At 46.3% G+C, this 15,147-nt stretch overlaps 1 protein-coding gene across 1 annotated transcript; it reads left to right on the plus strand.

Annotated features, from left to right (window-relative positions):
- The first annotated feature begins 11,895 nt into the window (after positions 1-11,895).
- Positions 11,896-12,318, plus strand: LOC136531604 (uncharacterized). The gene has a single exon (XM_066524260.1). The coding sequence runs from the start codon at positions 11,896-11,898 to the stop codon at positions 12,316-12,318; it is 423 nt and encodes a 140-aa protein (XP_066380357.1).
- Positions 12,319-15,147: the final 2,829 nt, after the last annotated feature.

Consider the following 15,147-nt stretch of genomic DNA (forward strand, 5'->3'; position numbering starts at 1 on the left):
ATCATAGCATATCCTCATGTACCAAGGGTATGAGATAAATGGGAATACATTTTACATAGTTGCCCAAGATAAAAGGAGAACCAATCAAAATAGTGGTGTTCACATAGATGGCACAGATCCAAATGGGAATATACAAACATATTATGGCCGCATAGAAGATATATGGGAACTAGACTACGCACCTAATTTTAAAGTCCCTTTGTTCCAGTGCCAATGGGTGAAGCTGACCGGAGGAGGGGTAACAGTCGACAAAGAGTATGGAATGACAACAGTGGACCTCAACAATATTGGGTATAAAGACGAACCATTCGTCCTTGCTGCCGATGTGAGTCAGATGTTCTATGTGAAAGACATGTCTACAAAATCAAAGAGAGGAAAAAACGAAGACATCAACTCAATGATCAATGAGCCAAAGCGCCACATAGTTCTTTCTAGGAAAATAAATATAGTGGGAATTGAAGACAAGTCAGACATATCAGAAGATTATGAAAGAAATGTCCGAATTCCACCCTTCATAGTGAAGAAAGATCCAAGCATCATGTTAAATGATGAAGACACTCCATGGTTACGACAAGATCATAACCAAGGGTCATACGTCAAGAAGAAATTCACTGTTGTGCCCGCATGATACAACGATGCACTGTTGTGACATAGTTTTAGAAAGTCTATATGAGATTCAAGAATTTGTGACTAGTGTTTGATAAAACTTTCTCAAATAGAAAAATGAGCTATGTAACAATTGTAGATCTTGCTGAGATGATCAAACTTGGTATTCAGAGTTTTTTCATATGAGGTCATTTAGTGTCTCATTTGATCAAGTTTGACCAAGTCAAATTTGGTCAAATGAAAAAACAACACTTTGACTCTAGTATTATGAACTCTAAATGACTTCAAATTGAAAAGTTTTGAATACCAAGTTTTTAAAATAATCAAGATCTACAATTGTTGTTTTGGTCCACTTTCCATTTGAGATAGTTTGGACGGTTCAAATTTGTGATTTTTAAAATTTGACGCCTACAAACTAGTTTTTGGAACCCTAGATTGTCTCAAATTGAAAAGTTTTGAATACCAAGTTTGTTCAGCTCATCAAGATCTACAATCCTTATATAGGATATTTTTTCATTTGAGAAAGTTTGAACTAAAATGTAGTTCAAATTTCACAAGTGTGTGACATAGTTTCAGAAAGTCTATATGAGATTCAAGAATTTGTGACTAGTGTTTGATAAAACTTTCTCAAATGGGAAAATGAAGCTATGTAACAATTGTAGATCTTGCTGGGATGATCAAACTTGGTATTAAGAGTTTTTTCATCTGAGGTCAGTTTAGTGTCTCATTTGAGCAAGTTTGACCAAGTCAAATTTGGTCAAATGAAAAAACAACACCTTGGCGGGCTGCAAAAATTCAGGCCTTCAGTCCCGGCCTAGGCCAGGAACCGGGACTAAAGGGTGGGCAGAATTGCCCGCCCAAAAATACCTTTAGTCCCTGGCTGGTAACACCAACCGGGACTAAAGATCCTTTAGTCCCGGCTGGTAAGCCGAGCCAGGACTAAAGGGTTGGACCTTTAGTCCCGGTTCGGCTTACCAGCCGGGACTAAAGGATCTTTAGTCCCGGTTGGTGTTACCAGCCGGGACTAAAGGGTCCTGGCCTATATATATCGAACGGTTCCTCTATTCATCTTCTACTTTTCGATCTACAACGTCGATCTCGTCGTCTCTGCCGCGCCCGGCCGCGTCGAGCTCTGCCGCGCCGCCGTCGTCGTCTACCCCCGCCCGGCCTCATCGTCGAGCCCCGCCCGACGGCCGTCGAGATCGTCTCTGCCGTACGTCATCCTTGCGCGGCTCAGCTCGGCCCCGTGGCCGGCCAGCACGCCCGACCGCCATGGCCATCCGCCCCTAGCCTATTGCTAGCTATAGCGCTCGGCCATATTTTTTAGATACTTTTTAGATAGTTTTTTAGATAGTTTTTTAGGTAGTGTTTGATATATATGTTAGATTAAAATGTATTAAAATTTAATTAGTAGTTTATTCTTAGTTTTTAGATAGTTTTTGATATATGTTAATTAGATTTAAATGTATTAAAATTTAATTAGTACTTTATTTAGATAGTTTTTTAGATAGTTTTTATTATAGTTTTTTATATATTTAGTAATTATTATTCTATCTCTCTCTCTATATGTGTTAGATTTAATTTTAATTTAGTAATTCTATCTATGTATATATGTTAGGTTTAATTAGATTTAGTAATTAATTCTATCTAGAGATTCTATATGTATACATATATATGTACTTAATTATTTCTATGTGTATATATACATGTACTTAATTATTTTCATGTGTTGAGAGAGAGAAAATTGTATCTAGAGAGACATTCTATGTGTTATCACAGGCATATCTAGAGATATATACATATGCACTTATTCTATGTGTTGAGAGAGAGAGTGAGAAAATTGTATCATTCTATGTGTATATATACATGTACTTATTTCCATGTTTTTGGATCGAAAGTGTTTTTTATTCGATTCCAAAGCCTATACCTTATTATTGTTTATCCTTATGAAATATTATGTGTTATTATATTTAATTGGATTTAGTAATTCTATATGTGTTATCACATGTACTTATGTTATGTGCCATAGTAATTCTATCTATGTGTTATCTTGAAGATACAAATGGCTGCTCCGGATGATAACTTGAATGATGACATAATGGCGGATATTATCAATGTCGGCACCAATGCGGATGTAGATGACACGAGTCAGTACTTTGCTGATTATGAGGATATCCTAAATATCTCGGTGGTTGAAGATCAACAAATTGTCACGCAAGAAAATACTGGCGAGGTATATTCAATTATCTATCATCTCTTATAGATGCATGCGTACGTATATTTGTTGTTAATCATTGTGTTTCTACTCATGTAGCCGGTCTCTGGATCTACATCAACCACCGGCAAGAGTAGGAAAGTCTGAGGGCCAAAAAAGCCATTAGAGGGCCGTTTCATAATATCAGAATTCGACACCTGACATCGGCAAACCATTGGGACCACATGCTCAGACATATGTCAATCAATGTGGGTTCATTGTAAGGGATAGGATCCCAATTAGTGCTCATGAATGGAAGCAGAAGATATCCGCTCCTAATGTTAGTTTTGTATCTGATCGTGACAAGAACCTAGCTTGGAGAGATATCACTCAGCATTTCACATTACAAGCAGATGATGCTTTGAAGGAGCTAGTGAGGGATTGGACAATGAAGAAGATGGCAACATTGTTCCAGAGTTGGAAGAAGACATTGTATAAAAAGTTCATCTTGAAGAATGAAACGCCGAATTTCAATGCTAAGGCATTTGTCAAGTTGGAGTCCCATTGGGATGACTTCGTACAATACAAGACATCTCAAGAGAGTGAGGAACGTGTGATGAGGAATCAGCAGAATGCCCGACAGAAGCAATATCATCATCGCATGGGATCAGGTGGTTATAGGAGTGCTATTCCCAAGTGGTAGAACCTAGAAGCAGAGATTACTGCCAAGGGAATCATACCTGAAACAATAGAGAAGAACTGGCCTCAACGCGCGAAGAATTGGTTCTACGCTCATGGGGGAAGCCTAGACCCAGACACTGGCAAGCTAATTTTCAGCCAAAAAATTGAGAGAGCAACACAAAGACTAGCTCATGCTAGGGAAGAAGCTGATAGTGGTGTTTTCAAGCCCAACAGAGAAAAGGATGAATTGACATATGCCCTAGAGAATCCCGAACACGGTGGTCGAACAAGAGGCTATGGGGCGGTTTGGTCGCTAAAAGCATTCCTAGCAGACAAGGATACCTATAGAAGCCGCCAGAGAAAGAAGGATGAGGAGGCAGACCGAATCCGTGTATTGGAGCAATTTGTTAATGAGTCACGACAAGCATTGCTTGAATCACGTGAACGAGAAAAATCTCTTGAGGCAAGAATGCAGGAGGAGATCAAGAGGCAAGTGCAGCTAGCAATGAGTCAAATGCAATCGCAATCAATGCCGGGAGTCACCATTAGCCCCGTTGGTTAGATGAAAAGCAGTTGTGCTTCCACGGAGCTGCCAGTTATTCAAGGTGACGCTGGGTTGCGCTTCCCTATTGATGACATTACCGAGCCTCTAACAACATGTGAGCTGCACATTCCAGATGGTAATAATGCATCAATCATGGTGGCTGTTGGGGTTGTATCTCCAATAGACCGAACAAAGACACCAAGAATCCATGGGTCAGTTATTCAACCTGGATATGCTAGCGTCTCGGTCGATAGAGTGCTCAAAGGTTACATCAATGTTCCTCTTGACATTGAAGGCGGTGATGGGGAGAAGACACTAGGAGAAACAGAGAAGACATTTATTCAATGGCGTAAACGCTTCATCATCATTCCTGGGGCGCCACCGCTTCCCCTACCTCACCCTAGGTACGAATGAAAGTGAATGAAATATTATTTTCCATTAATTTTATATTGGCTTAAAAAATAATTGACCCACAACTTGTTTTTGTAGCAGGGTCTCCCCCTAGCCTAGCCCAATCATTCATTCCCCATCTCATCACAGCGTCGCGGGGGGCAAGACGACTTCATCCCCACGGTGATCTCCAACTCCTACACTAGCCCCATCGCCTCCACAATGATCTCCAACTCCTACACCGGCCCCATCGCCTCCACAACGATCTCCAATGCCTCCATGCCAGACTCCAACACCGGCCTCATCGCCTCCACGCCGGTCTCCAACACCGCCCCACCCCCTCCACAGCGACGCACTACAAAGACGTCTAAGGTCCTGGCGGCAAAGAAGACCCAAAAAAAAGAGTTATTTCTCAAGAAATACTTCCTGAAAAGACTGATGAGCAAATAGCAGCTGAAGAAGATAAAAAAGTGAAAGATTTTTTTATAGATATCCAAAAGCAGAGACAAGCGAAGCTTAAGGAAAGTCGTACTTTTACATACCACGAGATCAGCTGAGGCAGAAGGTCGAAGCTCACAAGAAAAAGATGCTTGAAGTTCGTAAGCCTCCGCCACTATCAGACTATGACCGCTCCCTCGTGAAGTCACATGATGCATATAAGAAAAGGAAAAGAGCATCAGGGAAGGATGTCCCATAGCTTGGACAACAGAAGCAACCAATGCAAAATCTTGTTGTTGCTAATAAATATGGTTCCAATATAGAAGTCTATCGACCAGACAACTCTAGAGAAGTGTCGGTTCAAGACCTTATTGCTTTTTTTGAACAAACTGGTTTAACCTTAGATCAAGTGATGGGCAAAGCTCCAATCCAAAACCTGGAAGTTGATACCTGAAAGACTTATAAATTTGGCAAAAGTCTATACAACCCTGCGGCTCTGAATAAATTGGATACGCAAATATACTTGCTCAACAAGTGGTACATGCAGGCATGTGGCAGGGGTGAGCAGTAGATCTTTGTCAGATTTAGAGACCATCATTACTTCCGTGGCGATGACATCTTACATATTAGTTTCGAAGAATTGCATCAACTATACCACTTGGACGCTCTGGACAAATCAATCATTAGCTCCTTTTGTTTGTAAGTGATTCTTACTTTTATTTAATAAACTCACTTCCATGCGTACGTGTATATAATTATCCTCACATGTAACTTATATTTATATACAGATTCCAGATGTCAGAGCTCCAAAGAATACAAGACACTAGTGTTGGCTTCATTGATCCTTATATCGTATTCAAAACCGATATTATTGTCAAGGAGCACTGGGTATCTGAAGCACAGACGAATATCATGAAGTTCTTCATGAAGCAGCATGACAAGACAACAATACTTTTCCCGTACAACTTTGAGTAAGTGTTAATAATAATATAGTCTACACATTTTTTGTAATATCAATACAACTTATATGCATGTACGTGTGTGTATAAACCAATACAGATTTCACTGGATACTCATTGTCATTGAGTTAAACTCAAGTCGGTTAGTAATCTTGGACTCATTGAGAAAAGAGCGAGCACTATACCAAGATATGATAGACATTATCTAGGGGTAATTTCGATCTCTCGCGCACAACTATTATTGAATAGACTTTGCCATAATTTATTAACGATCGTACATTATTGGTCACACAGGGTTTGGAAAGAGTTTATTTGGCAACACCATAAGGATTGTAAGGCACCACTTAATGTAGTTGAAATACCAGTAAGTTATACTATATATACTTTCCCACGTGTTTAATTACTATATCGTACTTCAATTTATGTGTGAGATGATGAGAATAATCTTCTTCTCATACAGTGATGTTTGCGGCAGCAACCAGGTAATAACTTGTGTGGATACTACGTTTGTGAATTTATCACTGCACACATAAGAAGAACTCCTAAAGATGTCCTCAGAGTACGTATATATCAAAATTTTATTTATTTTTAAATGAATATATATATATATATGTATTAATACTTTTCCTTTTATTTCAAATGCAAGACTGAATGGTTGAAACGAAAGGTCATGCAAAAAGACCATCTGAAAGCAGTTCAAGAGTCAATAGCAGGATATCTTCTAGAAAAAGTGCTAAATCCCAACAGCGAGTTCTACTTTGATCCTAAGGAACTAATGATGTAAATTAAATGTTTATTGATATCGTTATTTTCGAGAACAAGATTCTGAAAGTGTTGTATATATACATATATATCTATAATATATATAGTTTCATACTTTATTCGAATATAATAATGCTCGAGATGAGAATTAGATGTAATTATATGCATGCGTGTATTTATATTAGCAGCGTAGAATACGCACATAAAAACATATTATATATTAAACAAATATGTGTAACTGAACTAAAAACAAATTAAACAAAAAAAAGAGAAAGAAAAGGAACCTTTAGTGCCGGTTGGGGTTACCAACCGGGACTAAAGGGTGCGGCCACGTTTGCTCGGCTGGAGGAACACCAACCGGAACTAAAGGTCCCTCTTTAGTCCCGGCTCGATGACCCGGAACTGAAGGTTCCACCTTTAGTCCCAGGATCGTTGTCCCGACACGGTAACCGAGACTAAAGGCCGTTACCGCCCGGGACAACAAGTGCAACCTGTAGTAGTAGTGAATCATTTACTCAGGTGAGCAGTAGATTGGTTATGCATGCATGAGATGATGTGCATGCTGCAACTAACCGCTGCAGGCCCATGGTATCACCACCCACCGCACCGGTCATGCTCAGTGCCCCACACCACTCTCACTAGTCACTATAGGCAGCTCTCCGTTGCATTGCATTGGCTGGGATCTTCTACGAAAGAATGCTGATACACAGGCCCGTCACATTTTCTTGACGATTTAGAAGAGCTACTCCTGTTCCTTATGACAAGTGATTCTCTAATTTTCCAAAGTACTCCCTCCGTCCAAAATTAAGCGTACTTCTAGTATTTGAAATTTATCTCAGCATAAGTGTTTTTCTAGATATAGTCCACCTAGTTTTGATTTTTTTTACTTTCTCTATTTTCAAAGTGCAATCATTACATGTTGGAATAATAGTTTTTGATAGGGGTAAATGTGTAATTTTCAAGTAACATTTTTTTGAAAGAGAACGGGAGATGTCGGTGCAGAAAGTGACTAACACGTAAATATTTATAGTTTTGCCGTACGCTGTGATCGGATGTGGCCTAGCACTCAATGACACAGGGTTTATACTGGTTCAGGCAACGTGCCCTACGTCCAGTTTGAGTCGGTCGGTGACTTTATTCCCGAGCCCAGGTGCTCGAAGTTTGCTGTGGAGTTACAAACGAGAGGGAGTAAGATGGGGGTGCAAGAGGTCCGGTCGGATTCTGGACCGAAGGGCCGAGAGAGACAGGAGCTCCTACGCGCGCTAAGTATTTGAGCGTGTGCTCTGTTGGAATCGATCGAGTCGTAGGTTGTTCGAATCGTTCGTGAATTGGTCGTGGTGGTCGAATCGTCCGTCTTTTGGAGGGAACGCATCCCCTTTTATAGATGAAGGGGCAGCTTTACAAGAGAGAGTGTGAGAGAAAGAGTGCGTGTGTGCTAATTAGTCTTGTTGCCTGTGCTATCGGGGTACAAGGTGGTTTGTCAGCGCTCACAACACTATTGATGTTCAGATGCATGTGGTAGGTTCCATTGTCTTCTTCTTGTATGGCAGATGTCGGCGCCTACCATACTGTAGGATAAATGTCGGCACCCACAACATTGTTCATGTTCTAACATGTCTGGAAAGTTGTGGTGCATCCTTCTGACATGGCATGACAGTACTATCCTACATGTGTGCAGGGTATGGCCCTTGATATTGTGGTTGACCGGAGCGCCCTACCTTACTTGCTCTGTCCGTTTCCTGGGTCTTTACCACGCGGGCGTCCTCGGTCGGTCGTTCCCCAGTCGGCTCTGGCCTCCTGGTCAGAGAAGAGCTGTAAGCAGAGGTTCGATATACTCCTGGTCGGAGAGGTGAGTCGGAGTCGGAAGCGAGCATCGTTCCTCCTTGGCCAGGCCTTTCGGCCGGAGAGACGGGCTAGAGTCAGAAGCGAGCTGGCCAGGCCTTCTAGTCGGAAAGGCGGGCAAGAGTCAGAGGCGAGCGTCGATCCTGCTTGGCCAGGCCTTCTGGTTAGAGAGGTGGGCCGGAGTCGAAAGCGATGGAAGCGAGCGCCGTCCCTCCTCGGTCAGGCCTTCCGGTCGGAGAGGCGGGCCGGAGTTAGAAGCAAGCACCGTTACTCTTTGGCTAGGCCTTCCGTCTTGTCCGACGAGGACCCATACCACCGCCAACCACTCCAGGTCTAAGCGTATGGGCCTAAGTCAAAACTCTGATACCTGAGAAGAGACTGGCACGCCTCGATGTAACCCATGGCCATGATGGGCCATACCTGGGGATTCACATCAAGAATAGTGTCGGGCATGCCGATGCTGCTCTGCCTAAACCTCGTACGGACACCGATAGACACATGAGTTCACCACGACGTCTGCCAGGATGGAGTGAAATGCCATGACCAGTAGATGATGCTTGCGCATTGCGCTAGTGATGAACAGGGCCGTGACGTGGAGTCGTCCCTATTGACATCTATAGGATTGGCGGGACCCGCATGATGGAGAAGAAGGACCCGACGACCCTGGAAGCCTTCTTCTCTCTCTCACGTTCTTTTCCTTTTTCTCCATTGTAACCTACGCTTTTCCTTCGCCTATAAAAGGGGAAGCAGGGCACCCCATGAAGGGGGATGAAATCAGAACACAAGTGCACGACACGAGCACATGGCTGAGCGGCAAGCGAGCTCTCAGCACCTGTTCACTCCTTCCACCAGAGACTTGGGATCCTCTCCCTCTCTCGCCTGTTTGTAGCCCGTACTGCAAACCAAGTGCCGGTAACACGAGCAGCAGTGAACTGGACGTAGGGACGTTCCACCTAAACCAGTATAAATCCTTGTGTCCTCCAAGCACACCATCCGAGCCAGACGCGCAAATACAAATTTACTCGTCGGTGGTCCAAAAACACCGACAATTGACGCGCCAAGTAGGGGCTTTTTGCATGTCTCGATGTCCACATCAGGCCTCGGATGGCTAGTCACAGCATCAGCTAGGTCCCGGGCGCACTCGTGCGCTTCGAAAACCTAGACTTCATCGTTATGATGGATTGAGTGTTGGTGTAGGTTCCCATCGCCGTCCAACCTCTCCACTTTGTCAGCCTCGATGCGATCGTCGAGGTGCTTGAGGAGCTACAACTACATGCACCGGAGGCCCGCACCCCCGGGAGCGACCAGCTCCTTAGGTTCGATTACAGGAGGCTAGAGCGCCAGCTCGGTGCCTTCCTAGGATCCCGACCATCCCAGGAGGACCTACGCCGCCTCACCTTTCTCGTTCACCAATGTCATGACGTAGCTTGCTGTAGGAGAGCCGCTCTCCTCAGAATGCCTCATCTAGAGTGCCCCGACAGTGCTCTCGTTCGGTGTGCGCAACACCGTAGAGACCATTGGCCACCTTGTGGTGCAGCGCACGCCCCCATCCCCTACGGACGATGAGTTCATGGGGATGACCGAATATGTCATGGAATCTTTCCATGACCTTCTGGTAGGAGAATCGGAGTCATCCTCCGACTCTGACACCAGTAGGGGGAGCTATCACCCCTTGTGAGAATGTTTTATGACACGTACCCCTGAGGAATACATCAAAAGCATCCACGAGGGAGGGGCCACCCTAGTAGATGACCTCGATGATGAGGTCAAGGAGGATGTAAGGGCCCCTCCTCGCCTATAGGTAGAGCAGCTGAGGGTGCGACACCAAGAGCACGCAGAAGCATGACTCTAGCTCAAGCAGGAACACATGGGGCTCGAGCACCACGGAGACGGTGGGCGTGCGCATGCCATGGCCCACGACATGAACTAGAGGATCATCGAGGATGACAAAGCCCTCCCACACTTCACCTAGGCAAGCCAGAACATTGCTACCATGGTGGCCTTGCTCCAGGGGCTTCCAGAGCCCGCGACACCCGAGGATCACCAGGCCCATCACGAGATTTGCATGCTACTCAAGCATGCGGCGGTGCAGCAGGCCGGGAGCTTGTTGTCCTAATGATGTGAGCTCAACGCCAGCCAGTGCGTGCCCCTAGAGCGACCCGACAGGGACATGTCAGTCCACCAAGCGTAGTGAGGCGACAGGCAACGTGCCTCGGCTCTGGTGCATGAGCATCTTGGCCTCCACCATGACGCGCGCAACACCTTGGATGCCCACAGGCGTGCCCATAGCGATGAGAGGGAGGAGGCTAGCCACAGCTACCACCCTCGTCATGCCAGACGCTACGACAATGGTAAGGACTGAAGCCTAAGCCTTGACTTGTCGAGACCTCAGGCCTTTGGCCGACACATCCTCAACGTCGTCTTCTCACCGTAGTACCGACTGTAGACCAACATCCTGAAATACTCTGGGGAAACAAACCCCAGACTATGGCTCGAGGATTATAGGCTTGCTTGCTAAGCTAGTGGAGCAGATAGTGACAATTTCATTATCCGCAATCTTCCATTGTTCCTGGCCGATTCGGCATGAGCGTGGTTGGAACACCTTCCGCCCAACCGAATCCAAAGTTGGGAGGACCTAAAAGAGATCTTTGTGGGAAACTTTTAGGGCACATACGTGCATCCTGGGAACCCATGGGATCTACAAAACTACCGATAGAAGTTCGGGGAAACTCTTCGTGGTTACATCCGAAGCTTCGCCCGGTAGTGCCATGAACTGCCCAACGTCCCCAACACCGATGTCATAGGAGCTTTCCTATCCAGGACCACCTGCGAGTCCCTAGTTCACAAGCTAGGACATAAGGGCCCATGAACCACCAAGGAGCTCCTCGACATCGCCACCTGCCATGCCTTGGGCGAGGAGGTGGTCGGGGCAATTTTTGACCGCCTCAAAGGCAAGGCAAAGTGGGACGAGGACATCGGTGAAGGCGCCTCCAACCTTCCCAACAAGAAGAAGAACAAAAAGTGGAGCAAGGGCTCGCTCATGGCCACTGCCGACCGCAAGGGGGTTAGAAGCATGCTGAGGGTACCCTGGACCACTTCAAAAAGCTACTCAAAGGGTCATGCCCAAACCATGCTTTTTGGCGCTGGATCCTCATGAAGCAGTTCTTATCTAGAGGCTCCAACAAGGAAGAGCATAGGAAGGAGCCCAAGCTAGCCACAAACGACACCAAGGGAAGGACAATAGATTTTTGGCGCTGGATGGATGCCTTATTATCTTTGGAGGGTCGTCGGCCTATGACTCTAGGCACTACCACCATGAGGTCTATATGGCCAAGCCGGCCACACCTTCCTTCCTCCGATGGTCGGAGTCCACCATAACCTTTGATCAAACTGACCACCCAAAAAGTGTCTCGTAGCTAGGAAGATACCCGCTCGTTGTTGACCTGATCATCGGCACGAAGTGGCACACCAAGGTGCTGATGGATGGAGGCAGCGGCCTCAACATCATGTACGCTAAAATGCTCGATGCCATGGGCATCGACCAATCGTGCATCCGGCCGACTAGGGCCCCTTTCCACTACATCAAGCCTGGAAAGCAGGCCATGCCACTTGGGCAGATCGAGCTGCCCGTCACCTTCATGAATCCGACCAATTATAGGATGGAGACCCTTACCTTCAAGGTGGTCGGGTTCCACAGGTCCGACCATGCCATCCTAGGATGTCCATGCTACGTGAAGTTCATGGTCATCCCCAACTACACCTATCTGAGGTTGAAGATGCTGGGTCCATATGGGGCCATCACCATGGGCACCTTCTTCCAGCGTGGCTACAAGTACGAGGTTGAGTGCTGTGAACACGCCGTGACAATTGTCACCTCCAAAGAGCTTGCTGCCATCAGGTAGGAGGTCATCGAAGAAGCACCCAACTACAAGTGGTTGGCCAGGTCTTTTGAGCCTCTTGGAGGTCCTCATAGACCCTAGTGGCTCTAAGGGCAAAGTGGTGCACATCAGCACCACGCTTTCCTTTGAATAGGAAAGCGCACTCGTAGACTTCCTCCACGCCAATAGAGACATCTTTGCGTGGAGACCCTCAGACATGCCAGACATTTCGAGAGAAGTCACCGAGCACACCTTGAAGATCAGGCCAAGCTCCAAGCCGGTGAAACAGCACCTACATCACTTCAACGAGGAAAAATGCAAGGCCATTGGTGAGGAGATTGTGAAGCTTTTGGTGGCTAGGTTCATCAAGGAAGTATACCACCCTGAGTGGTTAGCCAATCCTGTTCTTATACAAAAAAAGAGTGAGAAATGGAGAATGTGTGTTGACTACATGGGTCTCAACAAAGCATGTCTAAAGGATCCATTTCCTTTGCCATGCATAGACCAAGTAGGCGACTCGACCTCAGGGTGAGAAACCCTTTGCTTCCTTGATATGTACTCTAGGTACCATCAAATGGTGATGAAAGAGTCCGATCAGCTCATGACATCTTTCATCACCCCGTTCAAATCATTCTGATACGTCACAATGTTGTTCGGTCTGAAAAAACGTGGGGGCTATGTATCAGCGTTGTATGCTCAAGTGTCTCAGTGACCTCATCGGGCAAACCATTGAGGCCTACGTAGACGACATCATGGTCAAGTCCAAATAGTCTGACCAGGTCGTAGCCGGCCTAGAGCAGACCTTCACGAAACTCTAAGCAAACGACATCAAACTCAACCCCGAGAAATGTGTTTTTAGGGTCCCGAGGGGTATGCTGCTAGGTTTTATCTTCTCCACGCGTGACATCGACGCCAACCCAGAGAATATCTCAGCCATCATGAGGATGGGCCCGATTCAGAACATAAAGGGGTTACAACGAGTTATAGGGTGCCTCGTTGTGCTTAGCCGCTTTATCTCACGCCCCATCGAATGAGGGCCCCCTCTATCGGCTTCTGAAGAAGGCCGACCACTTCAAATGGACACCCAAGGCCTAGGAGGCACTTGACAAGGTCAAGCAGCTGCTGATGAAGGACCCGATTCTGGCCCCCCCAACCGATGGAGAACCGCTTCTGCTCTACATTACGGCCACCACACAAGTGGTCAGTGCCACCCTGGTGGTAGAGCGAGAAGAAGAGGGGCATGCCCTGAAACTGTAGTGTCACATGTATTTCATTAGTGAGGTCTTATCCGATTCGAAGACTCGCTACCCCCAAATCCAAAAACTTTTGTACACCATCCTTATCACCAAAAGGAAGTTGCGTCACTACTTCGAGTCACATTCGGTGACGGTCATGATGTCCTTCCCTCTCAGTGAGGTCATCCAAAACTAGGATGCCATAGGAAGAATCACAAAGTGGGGACTCAAGCTAATGGGTCAAGGCATTTCATATGCCCCTTGAACGGCCATCAAGTCCCAAGTGCTGGCTAATTTCGTTGTAGAGTGGACCGACATCCAAATGCCGCCAGCAGTCATTGACCAAGAGTACTGGACGATGTACTTCGATGGATCGCTGATGAAGAAAGGCACCGGCATGAGGCACCTCTTTGTTTCACCCCTCTGGGTACGCATGAGGTACATGGTTCACATCCATTTCCCCTCCTCTAACAATGTGGCTGAGTATGAGGCCCTTATCAATGGTCGATGCATCACCATCAAGTTGGGTCACCGATGGCTTGATGTCCAGGGTGACTCCCAGCTGGTCATCGACCAAGTCATGAAGGAATCAAGCTACCACAACGCCAAGATGGCTGTGTATTGCCAAGAAGTCCACGAGCTAGAGGACAAGTTCAATGGTCTTTAGCTCAATCACATCTCGAGGTGTCTCAACAAGGTGACCGACACACTGGCAAACATGATGTTCGATCGAGAGCTGGTGCCAATGAGCATCTTTGCTAGTGATTAGTACAAGCCCTCAGTCTACTATGAGGAGCTAGAATAGACCGGTGACAGGCTGCCTGCCCTGGGCTTGGTGGCTAACCAGCCGCTTGCTCCATCTGACCTCGAAGTCATGGAGCTTGATGAGGATCTAGTGATAGAGCCCGACCCTCTGGCCGACTAGAGGATGCCTTACCTCGACTACCTCCTCCATGAGGCACTACCGATGGACAAAATGGAGGCTCGGTGGCTCACGCGTCATGCCAAGTCCTTTGTTGTTATTGAGGGTGAGCTCTATAGGTGAAGCCACACTAGGATCCTACAGCGCTGCAATCAAGTCCAAGCAAGTCGTACTATTTTTCCTTGACATTGTCCATCGCTTTGGAGTCCCGAACTCCATTATCATGGACAACGACACGCAGTTCACCGGGAAAAAAAAAATCCTCCAATTCTATGATGAATACCACATTCGCGTTGATTGGGCCACCATGGCGCACCCCCGTAATTACGGGCAGGTCAAGCGTGCGAACGACATGGTCCTACAAGGCCTCAAGCCTAGGATCTTCAATCGGTTGAACAAGTTTGGCAGACCATTGGTCGTGGAGCTTCCCATGGTGCTCTAGAGCCTGAAGATGACCTCTAGCCGGGCCACCGGCTACACGCCATTCTTCATGGTCTACGGTTCTGAGGCTGTTCTCCTGACCAACCTCGATTATGGAGCATCGAGGGTCAGGGCATATGATGAATAGGGAGCCAAGGCATCCCTCGAGGATGACATGGACCAGCTAGATGAAGCATGTGACATTGCCCTCCTCTGGTCAGCCAAATACCAACAAGCATTGTGCCGGTACCACAACCATCGAGTGCGGGGTCAGGC

This window comes from Miscanthus floridulus, unplaced genomic scaffold (assembly GCF_019320115.1).
Source record: "Miscanthus floridulus cultivar M001 unplaced genomic scaffold, ASM1932011v1 fs_378_1_2, whole genome shotgun sequence".
NCBI lineage: Eukaryota > Viridiplantae > Streptophyta > Magnoliopsida > Poales > Poaceae > Miscanthus > Miscanthus floridulus.